General features: G+C 40.7%; 1 protein-coding gene across 2 annotated transcripts in view; it reads left to right on the forward strand.

Annotated features, from left to right (window-relative positions):
- pitpnm2 (phosphatidylinositol transfer protein, membrane-associated 2) overlaps positions 1-18944 on the forward strand; it is a 36380-nt gene extending 17436 nt beyond the window's left edge. The window contains exons 7-26 of one of the 2 annotated variants that reach the window (XM_015002147.2): positions 1042-1146; positions 1256-1311; positions 2599-2689; positions 3742-3895; positions 3993-4182; positions 4274-4393; positions 5263-5474; positions 5564-5739; positions 6826-6996; positions 7093-7233; positions 7910-8071; positions 8155-8412; positions 8821-8969; positions 10024-10140; positions 10365-10481; positions 10587-10735; positions 11057-11206; positions 11282-11465; positions 11869-11997; positions 12947-18944. In XM_015002147.2, coding sequence (XP_014857633.2) covers positions 1042-1146; positions 1256-1311; positions 2599-2689; positions 3742-3895; positions 3993-4182; positions 4274-4393; positions 5263-5474; positions 5564-5739; positions 6826-6996; positions 7093-7233; positions 7910-8071; positions 8155-8412; positions 8821-8969; positions 10024-10140; positions 10365-10481; positions 10587-10735; positions 11057-11206; positions 11282-11465; positions 11869-11997; positions 12947-13285 — 3170 coding nt within the window. In that variant the 3' untranslated portion in view covers positions 13286-18944. The remainder of the gene's footprint in view (positions 1-1041; positions 1147-1255; positions 1312-2598; positions 2690-3741; positions 3896-3992; positions 4183-4273; positions 4394-5262; positions 5475-5563; positions 5740-6825; positions 6997-7092; positions 7234-7909; positions 8072-8154; positions 8413-8820; positions 8970-10023; positions 10141-10364; positions 10482-10586; positions 10736-11056; positions 11207-11281; positions 11466-11868; positions 11998-12946) is intronic. The other variant, XM_015002149.2, reaches the window with a different exon arrangement.
- Positions 18945-20304: the final 1360 nt, after the last annotated feature.

Here is a 20304-nt window from a genome sequence, read left to right on the forward strand (position 1 = left end):
AATATTTTTAACTCAGATTTGACAGAGTCTCTGAGCTCAACCAGAGCTCTTAGCATCTTTAAAACGCCTTAAGTTTGTGCATTTAAAATTAAGGCCTTAAAATGTCTTAAATTTATTTTAAAAAATTGTAAGCTTGCCCTAAATACTTAAAATGCTAGCTGTTTTTGTGTTTAGGAGAAAGTGTAATTTATTGTCAGGTAGCTGGACGATGCTCATCTTCACCACTGGCTCACTTTTGCTCCCGACCCATATGAGGTCAGGTGGACTCTGTGCACTACTTAGGCCTGTGACGATAATACATTTTGCTGTACAATAAATTGTTCTAGAAGTCATTGCGATAAACAATAATATTGTTGTTTTGAGACCATTCTCAAGTACTATAATGGTAGTAGTACCATTATAGTACTATTACAAGAGCACATCCTCAAAGACCAATAAACATTAAATTCTAATGAACATTTAACCCTGGAACCAGAAGCCATCTTAAATATCCAAAACTGAATAAACAAAACAACAAACAAATGTAATTATGAAGTTTCTGTAAACAAAACTGTCCTTCAAAAAAAACGACTAGATGAGACCGAAGCACCAGACTGGAGACGTTTATCATCCAGTTTTTGGTAGAAAGAGAAAATCGATAAATCATGGCAATCAGAATCATTGAGTTTGTTTTAATTTATCATGTGATTAATTGATTTATTGATTATTGTGACAGTCTTAGCACTAATTGGGTATAGAATATGCATTTTTATTTTGTACATTTCTCTCGTAATTCACATCTTAAATTTAATTTATAATTCTCTTTAAAAGGTTGTTTAAAGGCATTAAATCTGAAACCTGCAGAAACCCTGACGACAGTTCCTTTGACTTGACATGAATATGCTCTGATCTAAATCAGTCGATTCATCTGACAGGATGTGCTGAGCCACCGAAACTGAATTTGAAGATTTCAAAAAGAGCCATAAACCACAGTCTGTGTAGAAAATATTGCTTTCAAGAAGAGGCTAGTGCTACATGTGAGTTCTTGTGGTCGTTTTGCAGAGGACCTGTCGGATAACGAGGACATGTTCTCCAAGGAAATCACCAAGTGGAGCTCTAATGACCTCATGGACAAGATTGAGACAATAGAAGTGGATGAAGCACAAGGTAGACGACCATTCATGATATTCATTCTAAAGAAAACTACAATCGTAGATAAAATAATTCACTTTTTTAAAAAGATAAATATCTGAGTTGTTGATTTCTATTCAAACAGAAGCGTATCAGGAGTCGAGTGAGGACTACAGCGTCACTGAGGACACCCAGATGGAGGTACAGGCTTCATTCGTACTCTCACTTTAACTCCATGGATAAAAAAAAAATCTAATTCTCATAGGCAGTGACCCATCTGCTAAATAACCTTTGACCCTCCATGCTGGTGTAGTTAGAAGGACTGTCTGTCCCCTGCAGTCTCCAGCTCTGTTTACAGTATTTCCCCAATAAATAGACATGAAAGGCCCAGCTTCTCTCTTCTACTGGGTCCATTTATTTTATGAGTGTGGCCAGAAGAGCATGAGAGGCCGCATATCCGTTTTAGCAAGACTTTATATTTTACTTCAAGTTTCAGTCATACCAGGAACTCAAAAAACAACAAGAAAACACGAACTAAGATGACTTTAAAAGAAGTTGAACAATTATTAGGATGAATAAATAAATGCTAAGTTATAACTGACTCTGTTTGAACCCAAATGACCCCTTAACTTTGATATTAATACATACATGTGTTAATACAAATACATGTATCATGTGACTGGGGATTAATTACAGATAAATTAGAATTTTGTTTTCTTTTGAGGCTTGATTGTCAGATTAAAAGTACATTTTGAAAATAACCTTTAGCAGATAAAACATGCTTTTCATTAAGCCAACATGTCTATTAAAAATGTTGTTTTTTGTTGGTCTGATGTAATATTCTAATGTTAAATGCAGCGTTTTCATTTCAAATCATCATAATCAACAAAGCTTTAAATATCAGTCTGTTATTAATCTATATAATGTTAAGTAAACTAACTTGAATAATATTCTAATTTATTGAAAATGAATTCTATCCTTTTTTTCATTACACTAAAATTTATTTCCTGCTGTTTTCTCATCAGACTCTGATTCTTACATGAGATGATGTCAGGGGTTTTGCTTCCAAATCTTTTCCCACCATCTTTCCTCCGATCCTCTCTCCATAAATATTTCATTGTGTTCACCTTCATTTCCTGCTAGTCTTTATCTTTTTTTTTTATCAAATCCATTTCCTTTCAGTTCCTTTTATTTGGATTTTTAACCTTTTAACCCAGATTTGCAAATGTTTCTGTCCAAACCTGAAGTTTCCTTTCCTTAACTCAGATTCCTGATTAAATTGGTTATTCTTACAGCAATGCAATAAAAAATCTGAATCTTTAGCTTGACATAAATAAAAAAAACAAACTTTGTGCTTCATGTTTTGCTATGACGCATAAAAATGGGGAACTTTAGTGATTTATTGCTTTTTTGTTAACATTTGCTCCATCTTTCCTATTAACCAGCCCTTGTTTTTTCCTTCTGTGTCTCCCTTCCTGTTGTCTGCAGGACTGTCCGTCCCAGCAGTGTCCCCAGCCGTCCAAAATCCACGTCCTCATTCTGGTCCTGCATGGTGGTAACATACTGGACACCGGCTCTGGTACAACAGCGTGTTAATCTTTGGAACATTTTTCAGAAAACAAAAACCTTTCATGGTTTTTATTTGTGTTCATGGTCAGCTGAACCCATTCTTCATCTCGAGTTTAATATGAGCAAAGAAAAGTATCACAAGAGCTCAATGAAGATGTAATAAAAGGAATATAGATTTGATTCAGATTAACTTTGTGAACATATTAAATTAGTGAAATTTTTCTCTAAGCCTAGATAAGGTGTTTTAAGATCAATCTGACAAAAAGCACAGACAATAAAGGTAAGACTAGTTGATTGGTGAAAAGGTTTTCATCTGTTGAGGAAGAAATGGCTTTTTACCTTTTTTTTCCTGTCAATTAAATTACAATTATTCAAATTAAAGGGGCAGTATTATGTATTTTATACTCACATGGTGCCACTTTATAGCACTAGCAAGTAACTGTTACCTTCAGTTATACACAGCCTATATATTTCAATTATGACATAAAAGAAATTTGACTTTGTAATTTAATGTCTTGAAATTGGGCCTCTGTCTCTTTAAGAAACTCCTGCTCTTTCTGAAACTCCGCCTTCAGGAAGTCATCACAACATGGCTCCTCTATTAAAACTTTAACAACATTTTTATGAGCTTTTCGCTGAGAAGTAGCTCCTATACTGAGCTCAGCAGATGCTCAGTTTCACCAGATGTTTGCTAATTGCTGCTGGCTAGTCTGAAGGAGCTGAGTGGGAGTGTGTGGGGGAGGGATGCTCTGTGAGGCGGAAGCCTAGAAATTTCAGCTCAGAGGAAAAGCTGTGTCTCTAAGGCTGGGCTAGGTCCACCCAGGCATTTTTCACAGCTGAATGGTTGTCATGGAGATTAATAGATTTCTCAAACATGCATGAAAGAATCAAAGCAACACTCCAGGTGTGTTTTTGGTGAGGAAATAACATCATAACACGATTTAAAGCTCACAGAAGTTGACATTACATAATACTGCCCCTTTAAGAATGGAGAGATGAGATTTACTGAAATACTTTTTAAAGGTTGGTGCCTTTGGTTTTTGTTTGTTTGTTGGACTGCAGGTGAACAGAACAGCAAGCAGGGAGACGTGAACACTCTCAGTGGGGCTTTTGAGACCGTGATGAGGGTCCACTACCCTGCGGCGCTCGGACGCCTCACCGTCCGGATGGTCCCCTGTCCTGCTGTTTGCGTCGACGCCTTCTCACTCGTCTCCAAGTGAGTGACGAACATTTCAGTAACACACTGTCAAACAAACTCAGCCCTCTAAGCTAAGTTAAGCTAAACTAACACGCTCCGCCTCGACAACCTGCAGTCTGAGTCCGTACAGCTACGATGAGAGCTGTCTGTCCAGCAGTCAGGACCACATCCCGCTTGCTGCTCTGCCTCTCCTGGCTACGTCTGCGCCGCAGTACCAGGACGCCGTGGCAACGGTCATTCTAAGAGCCAATCAGGTTTACAGTGACTTCATCAAGTCTCCAGAAGGAGCTGCTTTCAGCGGCCAGGTCGGTCGGAGTGCGACGGTGGAGAAAGGAACGTGTCCGGACAAAGTGGATTTGTGAATTTGTGACGGTCGGCTTCCCCTTCATCTTGCAGGTGTGCGTCATCGGGGACTGTGTGGGAGGGATCCTGGGCTTCGACGCACTCTGCAGCAGCTCTGTGACGGTCTCAGAAAGCCAGAACAGCAGCAGGCGGGGCAGCACCATCAGTGTCCAGGTACACGTCTCATCTCTCTGACCATAACTCATCTGACTGGCTGCTCTGAGTTGGAATAGTCAGTTAAAGGAGTGCATTTGGTTAAAAAGTGTATAATATCAGTTCTTAAGAAACTAAAACTTTCATCCAGCTAGCTGGAGCTAGAGCTGTCACAAAGAAAACATTTCTCACTGAAACTTAGAATGTCTGAATGAGTCTGAATGAAAAATGCTGCTTTCATGGGGCAGAATTATGTCAATCTGACTGTTTTAAGCTTTCCATCATATTATAAAGTTGTTCCCCCCAAAACACAGACCTGGAGTGTTGCCTGGATGCTTTCATGCATTTAAGTCCTTTAATCTCCCACGGCAACCATTCAAGCTGTGTAAAACGCCTGGGAACAGGCGTTTTCCATCTTTGAGGAACAGCTCCTCCTCAGAAGGAGTTTCCAAGCTTCCAAGCACAGGGCAGCCCTCTGTAAGGCTCCTTCAGACTAGCCAGCAGCAATTAGCAGACACTCGGTCAAACTGAGCATCTGAGCTCATCATAGGAGCTACTTCTCAGTACGATGCTGGTAAGAACTTTGATAGAGGGTTAATAGAGGATGATTTAATGAAGGTGGAGCTTCAGGAGAGCAGGAGGTTTTAAAGAGACAGAGGCCCAAAGTCAAGTCATTAAATTATTGTCAGGTTTCTTTTAAGTGTTATTGGATACTTGCAACATTTTTATAAGAACTAAAGGTAACATATTTACTTTATTGTGGTATAAAATGGCACTATGTGTCTAGAAAATACATAATACTTTGGTTGCAGCCTTTCTGCTTTAAAAAGCTGACAGAACATCAAACGAGTGGAATATATAAAACCATGTTCTCCATCTTTGATTCCCAGGACACAGAACTTCTCTCTCCTGGTATTATCATAAACAGCATCTCCCCGTCGTCGCCGTCCCTTGAAGGCAGCCGCCACTTGAGCCGCAGCAACATCGACATCCCGCGCAGCTCGGGGCCCGACGACCCCAAGAACCAGCTGCCGCGCAAGCGCAGCGACTCCTCCACCTATGAGCTGGACACCATCAAGCACCACCAGGCCTTCCTCTCCAGGTGAGCTACGGAGGGAGACAGGCTGCCGAACGCACGAACGCAAATGGATCCGGCTCACTTGTGCTTTTTGCCGTTTCCCTCCTGAGCAGTCTGCACTCCAGCGTTCTCCACGGGGAGCCCGGGTCGCGGCGCTCCAGCAACAGCACCATGCTGGAGGGCGGCTCCCTGGGGAAGTTCGACTTCGAGGTGACCGACTTCTTCCTGTTCGGCTCTCCTCTGGGGCTGGTGCTGGCGCTGAGGAAGACCGTGGTCCCCTCCTTAGACGGTGAGGAAGGCTCTTTGGTTTCTTGAGGTTTGGCGCTCTCTGACGCGGGGAGAAGGACTCATTGTCGCTTCGCCGCGTCTCCGGAGCAGCTGGGTGTCAGAGGTCATGTCTCTGTACTCAGAGGCCGAGGGGCCATGAAGTACGTGATGGATGAGCTGACGTCGGTCTGACTGCTGGCGTCCTGTTGGGAGTTTGATGGGAATCAGGCTCTCAAGCAGCTGACTGAACAGATTTCCAGTTAGCAGAACATTTATACGTTTCCTTTATTTCAACTGAGAAAGTTTATGAAAGAAAAGAAGAACATTAGTTTCTAATTAAATAAAATTATTTGAAATATTAAAAGAAGTCAATGCAGGACATTTAAATCTCCAGCTATTTGAAAAAGTGGAGTAAGCTTAATAAAGTACGATATTTCAAACAACAAATAAAGAGAATATATGTACAGTAACAACAGAGGCATTTAGAATAAAATAAAATAGAAAGGAAATGGGCTTTGTTGTCCCGAATTGGGGAAATTAATAATTAATAGCAGGAAGTGGAGACACATAGATTCACACAGAGATAAAAAAAAAGTATTAAAATCTACATTTTAGTGTCTTTAGTGGACAGTAAAAAAAATTAAAAATGATGTTCTGTACAGTAAGTGGAAAATTACAACAGACTCTGCAGTTATCAGAAATATTTCAAAGAAATGTTCAACTATAGCATCATATTTTAAACATGCACAGAATGAGTATTAAAAAACAACAAGTTATCTACAGTATATGAAAATTGATGTTGGTTCTAATTTGATGTAGTAATATATAATTTGTTTTACTTATTTTTTTTTATTCAGAAAATAGTACAAAAAAACATTACAAATGAACAAACAGAGGTATAAACCAATCAGATAAGAGAACAAATAACAACAATAACATAAAGATAAAATGAATAAAAAAGGAGGAACACATCAAAAACAAAACAGATCATAACCAAAACATGGATTTATTTAATGTGAGTTAGGATGCTTTGTTTTTCTTTTAATTTTAACAGTTTTTTTTCTGACATGCATTATTATTTTCTTTTTCTTGTTCTGGCCGGCTGCAGTGTCCGCCCTGCGTCCAGCCTGTCAGCAGGTCTACAACCTGTTCCACCCGGCCGACCCGTCCGCCTCCCGCCTGGAGCCGCTCCTGGACAAGAGGTTCCACCTGCTGCCCCCCTTCAGCATCCCTCGCTACCAGCGCTTCCCCTTGGGGGACGGACACTCGGCTCTGTTAGGTTGGACTGCAGACACGTTTCCTGCCACCGATCTCTGCCGTTCCCTTTAAACACCAGGACATGTCGCCTGTTCCTCTTCTGTCTCCGGGTCTTTAGTGGACACCGTTCAGAGCAACCCGCAGCTGCTGATGGAGCCCAGCGGCGGGCTGTCTCAGCGTTCCCATGACAGCCCCGCCAGCGAGACGTCCATCCTGGTTCCGGTCCTGAACTCTCAGACCTCTCTGGTCCACGGCGACGGTACATTTCCAGTCCGGCTGACCTTTGTTCTCTTTCAGCTGCTTTTGGTTTAGAAATTTTGAAGCGAGCGTCTGCTGGAAAGTTAACCTGGAGTTTAACTCTCTTGTTATCCTTATTTAGAATAAAAAGCCAGATTAGCCTGAAGCTAACAGCTAGCCTGAGAGAGCAAAGAGAGTTTCTACTGTCCTAAAACTTGCCCAATCTCAAAAATATCTCAGCAGTTTTAGTTTTACTTTTTACTTTTTTAAACCATCAACATGTGAAATAATATTTTTTTTTTAAGAATTTACCATTTAGTCATTTTCTTTCTTGTTTTTGCTTCCCTCTTGTTCCTGTCCTGCTGCTCCCTCTTGTGGTCGTTGTGTTGCCTTCGGTTTTGGGTTCAGTTTTCAAAGCACATGAAAAAAGTAGCAACTTGTAGTCCGAAAATTACAGTAATTTGGATTTATTCTAAACGAAGATGCAAAGACAATTATCCACTGCGGGTGAAGCTTACAAATCTTTCAACAGAACCCAGGATCAAAAATAATCCTTTAAAACAAACATTGTGCAGATTGTTGTGCTTGGTCACATAAACCTCTTCGCCGCCTGCCTCAGCGGAGGTTGACATTGGTGATCACTCAGATCATCATTATTGTTTGCAGTAAACTCCTGACTCTCTCCTCTGTCTCAACAGCTGACTCTCTTCAGTCTCATCTCCATGCTGATGGTCTGTGTCCGACCTCCACATCGCCAGGAGTCCCCCACCTCCGCTGCAGCCGCAGGGCCAGCGAGGCCAGCCTGGCCAGCCAGGTGTCGGGCCTGGCCGACTCCTACACAGCCACCAACATCGCCACCAGTAAGTCTGTCGGACCGACCGCGGCGTTGGCCCGCGATGTGTTCACACGCTGACCCTGTTGTTCATTCGTCCCCCGCCTCCAGCAAACAAAAGTCACTGTAAGAGGCCCAGCCTGCTGTCGCAGCTGCCGCTGCCGCACAGTAGATTCGCCTCTCGGAGCGCGACTATTCGCTTGCACAGCAAAATCCGTCGGGTGTTCCCAAGAGCTAACGGTGTGGAGTCTGAGCCGAGCTCAGACCCTAGCTCTGACATGACCTCTGACCTCACCGATGTCACATCTGACATCACAGACCTCAGCTCGGTGCCCCCGTCGCCCCGGCTGCTGAAGAACATAGAGCAAGGTACCCTGGCAGTGAGTGAGGGGTGCAGTGGGACCGTAGGACCTCTCCTGGTTCCCTGAGCTCTGCCCGTCTCCCTCTCTGTCTTCCTCTGTAGTCCCGCCTCTAGAAATAATAAAACACCAAACCCTGACCCTCCTTGTAGGCATCCAGGAAGTCTGGCTTACCAGAATGAAATAAAATGATTCGCATGACGTTTCCTTTGACACCTTCCTGCCAGTTTGCCTTTCGAACCCTCCGAGCGCGACACTGGTCTCTTCCTGTTTTCGTCCATAGAGCCTCTCAGTTGAAGCCTTTGTCGTGGTTTAGACGTAGAGTCCTTCTGAAGTCTTCATCTCTTCACCAGGATTAACTTGACCATGAACATGAGCCAACAGTAAGTCCTGACCATGTCTCTCTGCTCCTGACTAGTTGCGTCGCGGTGGTGGGGCAGTAAGCGCATGGACTACGCTCTGTACTGTCCCGACGCTCTGACGGCGTTCCCCACCGTGGCTCTGCCACATCTCTTCCACGCCTCCTACTGGGAGTCCACAGATGTCGTCTCATTCCTTCTCAGACAGGTTTGTGCTTCACTCAACCCAGAGCAGGAATTAGAACAAACTTAGAAAGTACCGTCTACTTTATTGAATCAAACATGGAGAACCAACATCTAATCTGATCAGTTCAAGAGTCCAGAGAAACCCCAGTTAGTTTATTAATTACCGACTACTTATTCTAACTCTTATTAAACATGGGGAACCAATATGTAGTTCTACACTTTTACCTTTTTTCTGTTGTTTTGTTTGTGTTTCCTTCTAAATCATTAAAGCACTTTGAACTGCCTTGTTGCTGAAAATGTGCTCTATAGATAAAATGACCTCATCTGTTGCTATGGAGAATCCAGGCAGTCTGTTAAATCACTGGGATTCCTCCACTCTGTTTCCTCGGCTCTTGTTGGGATCGTTCTGGGTGTCTGAAGTAGTTTGGTTGTTCTGTAAGGTCACTATTGGTAACAGTAGTACAGCGGTGTCAAACTCATTTTAGTTTCGGGCCAAATCAAGATCATGAAGGCTCTTAAAGGGCCGGTTGTACCAGAATGTATTGATAAAATCTCTTAAATAATTTTATTGAAGATCTTTTCAGTTCCTCCAGGATTTTGTGATACTTTTTGGGATTTTTATTTATTTATTTATTTTGCAATATAAACAAAATTGTTTGTGATACTAATTTGGAAATATTTGCAATATTTATTTATGACAGTAAATACGACTTTTTATTACTCTGTATGGATCATGGACTACAATCTGACATCAATTAAGGCTGTTTAGTACAAGTAAAAAAGTTTTTGACAATTTTTGAGAAAAATCTGCAATAAACTCCCAATTATGTATCAGTGTAAAAAGGTGCGGGGATTTCTTGATTTTGAGTGAATTTCCATAATAATTCTCAAGAAACTGATTGATATAAATTGGCAGTAAACAGATAAAATCTACATTGGTTTGATAACATAATATTAGTCTAAGGTGAAAACCACAATATTGTAGCATCCTGCAGTATGTGAGAGAATGAAAAGGGGACATTTCCAAATTACTCTTGAACATTTTCTTTACATTAGTTCTGTTTTGGCCTCTGTAGGTAATGAGACATGAGAACTCGAGTATTTTGGAGCTGGACGGTAAAGAGGTGTCTGAGTTCACGCCCTCCAAACCTCGGGAGAAATGGGTTCGCAAGAGGACGCACGTAAAAATACGAGTGAGTGTGTTTTGATTTGTTTCCTCAACCCAAGGCTTGTGAAAGAAAAAATTAGCTGCAGACTCAGATTTGAGCTCTTTGAAGGAGTTTTTTCATTTTTATAAAATGTTTTTTTCAATCATTCGTCCTTTCATGTTTTGTGCTTGTGACGGTCAGAGGAGCATGTTTCATGCCGAACACAGCCGTCTACTGAAACCGATTCTCTGTTTTTGTCGCTTCTGCAGAACGTGACGGCTAACCACCGCGTGAACGACGCCGTCTTCACGGAGGACGGGGCGCAGACAGTGACGGGACGCTTCATGTACGGACCTCTGGACATGGTCACTCTCACTGGAGAAAAGGTGAACGTTGAACTGAGGAACGGAGGAGGCGAGGAATCGTCATGAAGCCGGTTAACCACGGCGTCGGTGAAACACTGCAGCTTTCTCACCTTTTTCCTTCTGCAGATCGACATCCACATCATGACCCAGCCTCCGTCTGGGGAGTGGGTCTACTTCGACACGGAGCTGACCAACAGCAGCGGACGCGTCTCCTACGTCATCCCAGCTAAGAAGCGACTGGGCATCGGGGTGTACCCTGTCAAAATGGTGGTCAGGTGTGTGAACTCACAACTCCCAGAAGCCGTGAAAAAGTATTTCTGAAGTGTTTGAGTTCATCTATTTATTTAATTAGGTTAAATCAGGTTATAATTCATTTATTATATTTTATTTAAAAACTACATATCCACAACAAAAGCAACATTTTCAGTTCAAAAACCCTCAATGCTGAATTATTGGATAGCGATAGATGGTCTCAACAAACAAAAATGTATATCAGCATTCCAGTGACTGGCAATAAAATGTGTTTTCATGTATCCCAGCTGGATCTTCTGACTGCTGCTGGTTTCTGCTTCTCTTCCCTGCTGTGTCTCTAACAGAGGCGATCACACGTTTGCAGACAGTTATCTCACCATCGTACCCAAAGGGACAGAATTCGTCGTTTTCAGCATCGACGGCTCGTTTGCTGCCAGCGTGTCTATCATGGGAAGCGACCCCAAGGTTCGGGCCGGAGCCGTGGATGTGGTGAGGTACGGATGAACGGTGCAACAACCGGCAGGCTGTCGGGCCGTCCGGATCCACTCACCGCCTCCGCTTCTGTCCAGGTACTGGCAGGACCTGGGCTACCTGATCGTGTACGTGACGGGCCGGCCTGACATGCAGAAGCAGCGTGTGGTGGCCTGGCTCTCCCAGCACAACTTCCCTCATGGCGTGGTGTCCTTCTGCGACGGCCTCGTTCACGACCCGCTCAGACACAAGGCCAACTTCCTCAAGTGTCTCATCAGTGAGGTGAGGGAGGCAGAAAAGTGTGGAGGGTTTCCTGTCGTTCCCTCCACACTTTGTTCCCTCACCATGTTGCTCTCATTCCCCACCCATGCCCACGTTCCCACCAAGCCCAGCAGATTCAAACAGTTTTCACCTATTTTTTTTTTACATGTCAAAATCGTCCAAGCTTCAGAAATAAATGATCGACAGCTAATTTAATCGATTAATCGTTAACTAGAGTATACAGATCCATCATTTAAACATGGCAACATGTGTAAACAGAGTGGATGCTACTTGCTTGGCGGTTTTAGCAACAAATCTGTCTTAGTTTGCACTTTGTTAACTAAACACATGTATAAGTTCTGCTCTGCGTCCTGAAAATGGACGAATAGTTTTTCTTAAAACTTGCTCTCACTTGTCGGCTTAGGCCCACATGAGGATCTTTGCTGCCTACGGCTCCACCAAGGACATCTCCGTGTACTCGTCCATCGGCCTGCCCCCGTCTCAGATCTACATCGTGGGAAGACCAACAAAGAAGATGCAGCACCAGTGCCAGGTACGGAGCAAACCCGACTTACTGATGCACTGCAGGAGCAACTGGCAGAAATTAGTCCTAAAGTAACGGTGCAATGTGTAGTAGTAATAAAACGAGGGGTCAAAATGTAATAAAACATCAATAAAGCAGCTTTATATGTATGCTTAGCAGTGCTTCCTGCTGCTTCCTGCGTAATTACATTTTATACTGGTCATTAGAAAATGTGGAAGTAACTTTTTATTTTAGAAATGATAATATAATAATGTATGTAACGAAGGACCACAAACTGTTTGTGCTGTGTTGTCGATCCAATATGCATTTAAATGGAAACTTTGATCAATAATTGTTGAACTTTTTCATGCTCTCTGTCTGAACCGTCCAAACTTCCAGGGTTTCATTACGTTTTGCACACAGTTTTAATGGTATTTCATTACATTTTAAAGCCTGATCTCATTCCATCGTTGCATATCATGGCGCTACATACTTTAAAGTCAAAGTTTTACTTTGATCTTGTTAAGGAAAAACAAACAAAAAAAAACCTTTATTTGATAAGCATTTAGAAATCCATCCAAAGTTGAGTCAGCAGCAGGTTTCAGCAACAAGATGCTTCAAAGTGATAAAATATAACACAATTAATCAATGTCCCAGTTATTATTAACAAATGGGTGTTCTAGCCTTGATTAAAAGGAAGTCAGTGTTTCAGCAGTTTTTCAGTTTTCTGGAAGTTTGGTTCTGGTTCTGGACGCAGAGATTGATATAAATGCTGATAGATCCTGAGTCTTGAAAAAAAGCTAATAAAAACATAAAACACTTTAATAACCCAGGAGGAAAACTTCTCATCCTCTGAGTTTGTATTTCAGTGTTTTCCCACGTTAATTTGTGAGAGAAATGTTTTTGTGGGTTTTTTTTTAACCCTACTGTTATGGTGAGCCATTCATTCATAAACTTGACCGTCTGACCTCTCCTGCAGTTCATCCCAGACGGCTACGCCTCCCACCTGTCGCAGCTCGAGTACAACCAAAGGTCTCGACCGGCCAAGTCCACCTCCACCCGCATGGTCCTGAGGAAGGGCAGCTTCGCCCTCGGGGCGGCCGGAGGGGATTTCCTCCGCAAGCGCAACCACATCTTCCGCACCATCTCCTCCCAGCAGCCAGGGGGCTCCGGCTCTGGCAGCCAGCCGGTACGGACCGAGCGCACGCTGAGCCAATGCGAAGGAGAGCGCGAGCGCTCGTTCGCCACCGCAACCCAGAGGAGCATGAGCATAGCGGCGGGTTGCTGGGGCCGCGGGAACAAGGAGGGGCCCAAGTGAAGTTTACGCACGGAGCCAAAGATGCTCTGTGATCTCTGGACGGGACAAAGACCCGGACGGACCGGGTCGCAGGTCTGAAAGGAGACAGAGATCAAAGCGTTCTGTAGCATGATCCTCTTACCGTTAGACTTTTATAGGATGCATCATGTAAATAGAAAATGAAATATTATAAGCCTTAAATTAATCTCGTCTAACGGGACCGCCTCCTCTCCGTCCCAGCATTCACGCTCATGAGCTCAGGACTGTTTCATCCTCAATCGAACACAAGTCTGATCCAAGAGGTGTCTGGCTTTTCTCCTCAACTTCTGCTCCACCCTTTCTGACAGCAGCGCCTCCACGGCATCATGGCGAGAAGAAGCAGAAACACAGATAAATCATAAAAAGGTTCAAATCAAAACACAAAAGCAGATAGTTTTGGTTTGTTTTGTAACATGCATGAAGAGGAACAAACTTTATTGTCCTTTTTATTCCCAACTATAGAAGAAAATAAAAGTTTTATCTCTAGGTGTCTGTTATGAGTACTAAGCTCCAGAAACATCTTTGAGTCATAAAACTATAGTCATAAATATGATAAATGTCACATATAGTTTGTCCTGTTGGAGCCTGTTTGTTTCCTAAACACTGAAAACACTAAATCTTACCAATTAAGTATCTTAGTACACTTGAAATAAGACTAAATAACTTAAATATAACATTTAGCAAGGTAAATAAGCTTGTTATAAGTCAATCATTTTTGCATATAAATAAAAACTACTAGTTCCAAATATTTAGCTTCAACTTGCTAATTACATACTTAGGAAGCTAAATATTTAGTGTCAAAGTACTTCAGAAAGAGTTAGCAAGCTCAAAATTAAGTTAGCCAACTAGATGTAGTTTGAAGCAAAATTTTGTTTTAAGTGAAAATAAGCTCAGTGAACATTTATGGCTCCATTTATTTCATTTGGTAATGTCTAGCCGTTGCTAGTGAAGATTAGATAGAAAATGCTGGAAAACGTGTAGAGCTTGTATTGCTAACACAGCTAGCATATCCAGTTAGCAACAATTAGCAAATCCAATTTTTGGAACATGATTACAATCTGATCCAGTTCTGACTTCAGAGATAAAAATACATCAAGAATCAAACCAAAACTCTCTGCTTTTCTACACACTAAAAGAAAAAAAAAGTCTAATTTGGAAGTTTGGTTAATGGACTGTGTCGTATCTAGTCCCAATTCCAGAACAGGATTGTTTCTCATCCTTATTTTATTTTATTTTTTCTCGGTACACATTACAGGACAGCTGTAGTTTTTCTTCCTTTTCCTTTCAGCGTGGCCTTTTGGCCACAAAAGGCCTTAAAATCCCACAAGACACTGACTCTACAGCGAGAACAGGAAGCATTAAAACAGGGCATGCAGCATTAAAGCACCAACTGAACTCTGTACAGTCCACAGCAACTATCCCTTTATATAACCATCTGCTTGCAATACCTCGGACCCACCTGCTGGTGGCGCTCTGCGACCTGCCGCCGGGAGTCAGACAGACAGCTTTTCCAAGCTTTGTGCTCTTTTTGTGTTTCCACGTTATGGACTCTGTGTTGCTGATCGAGGACGACGACATGGGAAGCAGGAATAGTTTTTATTGCACCAAAATGGCCGAAGAATACGTGGAAATGTTTCAGCCTGAATGTTTCGTGGTGCGTTCAGGGGTGAATGTTGAGGTTTGGAGGATACGCCTCGTACCTCTCCTTCGTCCAAGACGACGTATTATGGGTTTTGCTGCTTTTCTTCTACTAAGCTGTAGATTTTCATGCAAAATGAACTTTTAAAAAGAATACATGTCATGTCTGATCTAGGAAGCCGGAGTGGATGAAACGGATGATGAGTTAAAGGAAGGCTCTGTAGATTATTAGGTTTTAGGACAACAGTCAGGTGTCTGAATGGAGACTGAAATCAGCTCCGTTTGGGTCTGATGTTCATCTTGCTTTAAAAGTTAAACATGTCCTGAGCACAAAATGTGCTTCCATTTTAAGTGATGGAGGAGAAATTGCCTCAGTAGTGAATCAAATTTTAAAACTAGAAAGATTTGCGTTTCCTGCGAAAATGCAGCTCGACTGCTGTAAGCAGAATGCTTTCGGTGAAAACTGCAGAAGCATTTGTAGTCCACTGCAGAAAACTTGCACAAATGTAAGAAATAAGCTGAAGCAGTGGGAAAACAGCAAGACAGTCTGCAAGAATATAGGAAAAAATTATTGAAAATGAGTGAAAACTTAAGTCAGTGCAAAAAAGTTCCAGCTAAGAGTTTCAGATACTGTTACAGAACACTGTTTAAAAAACTAAATTATAAGGTATAAAGCTCATAGTGCAGTCAGAGCAGAATGTAACGATGATTTTAACTAACATACTGCAGGTTGTGGTTTACTAAATATGTTTCACAATATTAAGTTACTCATTTAGTTTGCAAACAGCATTATTTAAGCTAAAATGCAACAGCCATCTAAAATATTTATGACAGCATGTAAGCTACCACTATTATGTTGACATGGAGTAACAAACTCCATTCAGAATGAAAAATCCTATGTAAAAGCTAAAATTAGCCAAACTGCTAATGCTAGCTAAAATGCTCTCAATAGTAAGTGGGCTATCACCAACATGTTAATTAACATCAACTCACTCCATTCAGTCTATGTTTTAGCTTTTAAATGAAAATGTGCTAAAATGCTACATTATTAAAGAGGGCTAGCTCTAGCAAGTTGATCTATGGTAGCATACTCCGTTCAATATGCAGAAACTCATGTTGGTAATGATAGCAACATGACAGTGTTACCTAACATGTTGGCTAACATTAGCATAATCCATTCAGTACATCAAAATTAGCTAAAAAGCTAATGTTTGCTTCAATGCTATTATCATGTTAGCTAGGATGTTGTGTAAACTTAACTTTGTCCATTCAGTAAGTTAATTTTGTTTTTTAAGCAGAAATTGGGTAAAAATGTCATGTTATTAAATGCTGTTATTATCATGTTGACTTGTGCTAGCATGTTGGATAACATTGACTTAATCCATTAAGTAAGGTAGGTAGCTTTAGTTTTTTAGGTCAAAATTAGCAAAAATAGTTAATGTTAGCAATTGTGCTATCATTATCATGTTGGCTTGCTATTTCTTTTAGATGAACCATGTACGATTAAGATTAATCAATTACTTAAAAATTAAATTTGCCAGATGTAGCCATTGATTTTTAACAAATTGTTTCAATATTTCATAATTTCATTATCAACTGCTGTTTCACTATTTTGGAGTGCTACTGGTAATGACCCTTTAAAATATTTCCTTTTCACCCTCACTTAGACTGGAAGTGCATTCAAGACACAGGTGTTTAAAAATGAGCACCTGACTGTATTTCAGTTCAATTCATATAATCTGGATTGAACTAGATTAGCTGACTAAAGAGTCCTTCCTTCCAGCCTGTGGGAGTTTTTGGAAGCTCTTGTCTGTTTCCACTCTGTGTGACCAACGATGTCTTCATCCCATGACAAAAGCCAAAATCATTCTCTAATACTGTAGTGAATCAACTATTTAACCTCATTGTTCCTTTTTGCACTAGTTTTCAGGAGCGTATGTAATAGTTATTGTTTATGTCACTGTTTTTGACGCCTCTGTAGTGAAATTTCCCCCTTTGATTTCTGCCAGGGTGAGAAGCTCACTGTGTGTGTTTTTGCGTAGAAAGAAAAACGATGTCAGTATGACGAATGTGCCAAACTGTGGCTGCAAATGAAAACAGGACGATTCAGACCAAGAATTTTAAAATACGGCTCAGTGCAACCAAAATCAGACTGCACCTTTTAGGTATTCATGTCGTTAATCTTTTCCGGTCCTCAGGACTACATTTCCCATAATGCTTTCAAAGTACAGTTCTAGAAGTTTACATACACTCATGATGAATTTAGGGCTTGTAATCATTTAACTGAACCATTTTCTTTCCCAGAATTTAATTATCACACAAAATACAATTGTTGAAATCTATTTTACAAACTTTAACTTCTGCATTTTCGTTCCAGAGTATATATGGATACGCAATTTCAGCCAAATGTGTATATGAGCACATAAAAAAAAAAATGACACAATATATAGCTAAAACTATCTATTACGATTGGTGGCTTTTTCTTGGAAACTATTTGAAGATTTTTGAAATAAATTAAGAATAGCATTTTTTAAAAACTTAGTTGGAAAAATAAATTACGCTATAAACTCATACTTTATATTTATAATAGTCACAAAGTGGCCATTCGTTGACACATTGAATTGTTAATTGATATAATTCTCAGGCAAATATATGATAATCTCAGTGACAGTGCAGTAATTTCAGACCTGTTGTTCTGACAGGACCTTCACCAGTAAGATTCGTAAAAGAATAAATCAGAAAACAACATGAGCTTCTTAATGGTGTGGATTCGGCATGGGCCGGTTACCAATGTCACAGTGTAGCAAAGTTCAAGTAAAAATAAAACTAACATTTTTTAGGACGCACCGTTGGCATTGGCCGATATTAGTCATTTTTTTCAGCATATCGGTATCGGCCCAATCAGTATCAGCCAATATTAATAGTTTTTTACCATATTGGTCCAATAAATAAAACTGGCCCGATATTGACAACCGATATTTATTTCTGTCTTGGGGAGACGGGAAGATGGTGGTTATTTGTATTTGTTTGACTGAAGCAGAGAAGTAGTGATAAAGTCAACATTGTAGTTGTTGTTTTTTTCCAAGGTGTCAAAAGGCTAGTTAAATACATTTATGATATATATAAAATTGGTAAATATCCATTATCAGGAATATTATTGTTGGCATCGGCCCAAATCATATCATTACAATCGTATAAATGACTGAAACTTTTCACGCTGTGAGAATCTCATACTGACCCATGCCTAATGTAGCTCCAGTCACGTTCACACAGATCTACAGCATCCCCTCTGTTTGCCTCTATATTTCATTAACTCGGACTGATAATGAACATTTGTTCTGCCACACATTTCAGATTTCTGGACCCAAACAAAATAATCCCCCTTTGGCTCCTGAGCCGGGTCAGAGTGTCCGTTCATAATGGATGTGTCTGTGTAAATACTGTAAAGATGTACATGTAGAACCTCAGTGGCTGAGAGTTATTTATTTTAGTTAAGGGTCATGATGTTGTTCTGGAAATTTCAGGTAAAAATATATTTGAAATATGTAGCATTTGTTTCTGTCCGTTTGGCTCATTAAGGCAGTGGAGCCCGGAAGGTTTCTGAGTTTTTTTCCCCTGTGCATCGTTCTGGTTCCACCAGAGGTCAAAGTTTGCCACGACACAAGCTACTGGACGAACCGGACACACCACCTGCACACAACTCTTTGTATTGAAACCTGCTGTTGGCTTGTGCTGTATCTCTAGCATTTTATAGGATTTCATGAAACAGTTTTTCAACCTGGAGTGTTTTACAGAAAACCTTTGACTTATAACCACAGACTGCTTTTACCAGTCACAAGTACGCGCATGGAAACCCATTGAGAACTGTTTAACAATCTGCTGCATGTCCTCTGTCAAATTGGAACCACTTAATGACAACAATATTATTATTATTAATAATACAGCAATTATGTTGTTCAACATTGCTCCATTCCTCAATAAAATATAGATATGGGGAAAAAAACCTGTCGCTTTTGGATGAAATTGACATTTTGTGCTTTCACTCAGATTTGTTGTTTGTGAAAAAGTTAAAATGTGCTTTATTTAGCCATCGAGGAGCAGTTTGGGCTTCTGAATAAAACTTCTCACGTTATTCAGTCAGACAGGAGACACAAACCAAGAGATTATTGCTTTCACAAACCTGTTCAAAGATTTCTCCAGCATTTTTTAAAGCAAAGATGGGAACAACTTGAACAGCTAATAGTTTATTAGCTCCCACACATTAAAAGGCATTTTATGTAAAAAAATTTTTTTAAATGGACACGTACAACAAACAAGAAGAAGTCTTTTTTTATTATTTTGGCAAAAGAAAAACTTGTTTTCAGAAATGTCCTGCAGATAGCGTCTCTGATTACAGCGCCCCCTTTAGCTTAGTTAAGGTCACAAACACAGTGGCTCGTTTTCCACACCACGTCAGTGTTTGCCCCGAGCTGAGATGACGGGAAGAGCAGGAAGGGAATCCTCCACATATTGCACAAAATGGCAAAACGCTGTTTATAAAATTGGCCAAAAACAACAGCTTGACAGTAATAGTAGTAAAGATAAGCTATGATTGACCATATAAAAAAATTTTCTCAAAAGAAAAAACGTATTCACATTTAATTGTTCTTCAACGTAGCGCTTCTGACGTATGAACACAAATACCATGGCGGGCAGAATTGGAATTAATTAGCCCGCTTCTCAGCGTCACAGGATCGTTCAATAACCGGGATAAAGAGGAAACCTGCCGTCTATCAATGATAAACGACGTTCAATAGGCGCCACCTTGCGTTCAAAAAGTATATCGCGGCCAGCCAGTGACGCTAAACGAACACCAAATGGCGATTCATTTGTAACTCCGTCCCCTGGAGCTAAACCAGACCTTTTAAGTCGAGCACTGATCTACAATAGTTTTACAGCAGACAGAAAATTTGTGTCATATTAATTTCTTCATAAAGTTTATTGTTTCCTTTACATGGTCATCTTAATAAATAATATGTGATTCAATGAGGCTGCTTAAAATTACTTTTAAGCACTTTTTAAATTTATTGTTCTGCTGTAATATTAATGTAAGCAGAAATTCACCATAAGTAACTTACAGACTAATGAGGGACTTCTTTAGATAACTTTTCGTCGGAGTGGACAGAAGTCATCTCTGGGGAACCACATGTGACCTTCCATTTAATATCTACAGGCTCCTGCAACATCAGAATTTAGTAATAGATTAAGTACCATAGCTATGCAGATGATACACAGCTCTACATTACAATGTCACTGAGTTATTATCAGCTCATTTAAGCACTGTGCAGAGGCACAGAACAAATCAATGAATGGATGTGTCACCT

Source organism: Poecilia mexicana, unplaced genomic scaffold (assembly GCF_051168715.1).
Source record: "Poecilia mexicana isolate PSO_F unplaced genomic scaffold, ASM5116871v1 scaffold_12, whole genome shotgun sequence".
Classification (NCBI taxonomy): Eukaryota; Metazoa; Chordata; class Actinopteri; order Cyprinodontiformes; family Poeciliidae; genus Poecilia; species Poecilia mexicana.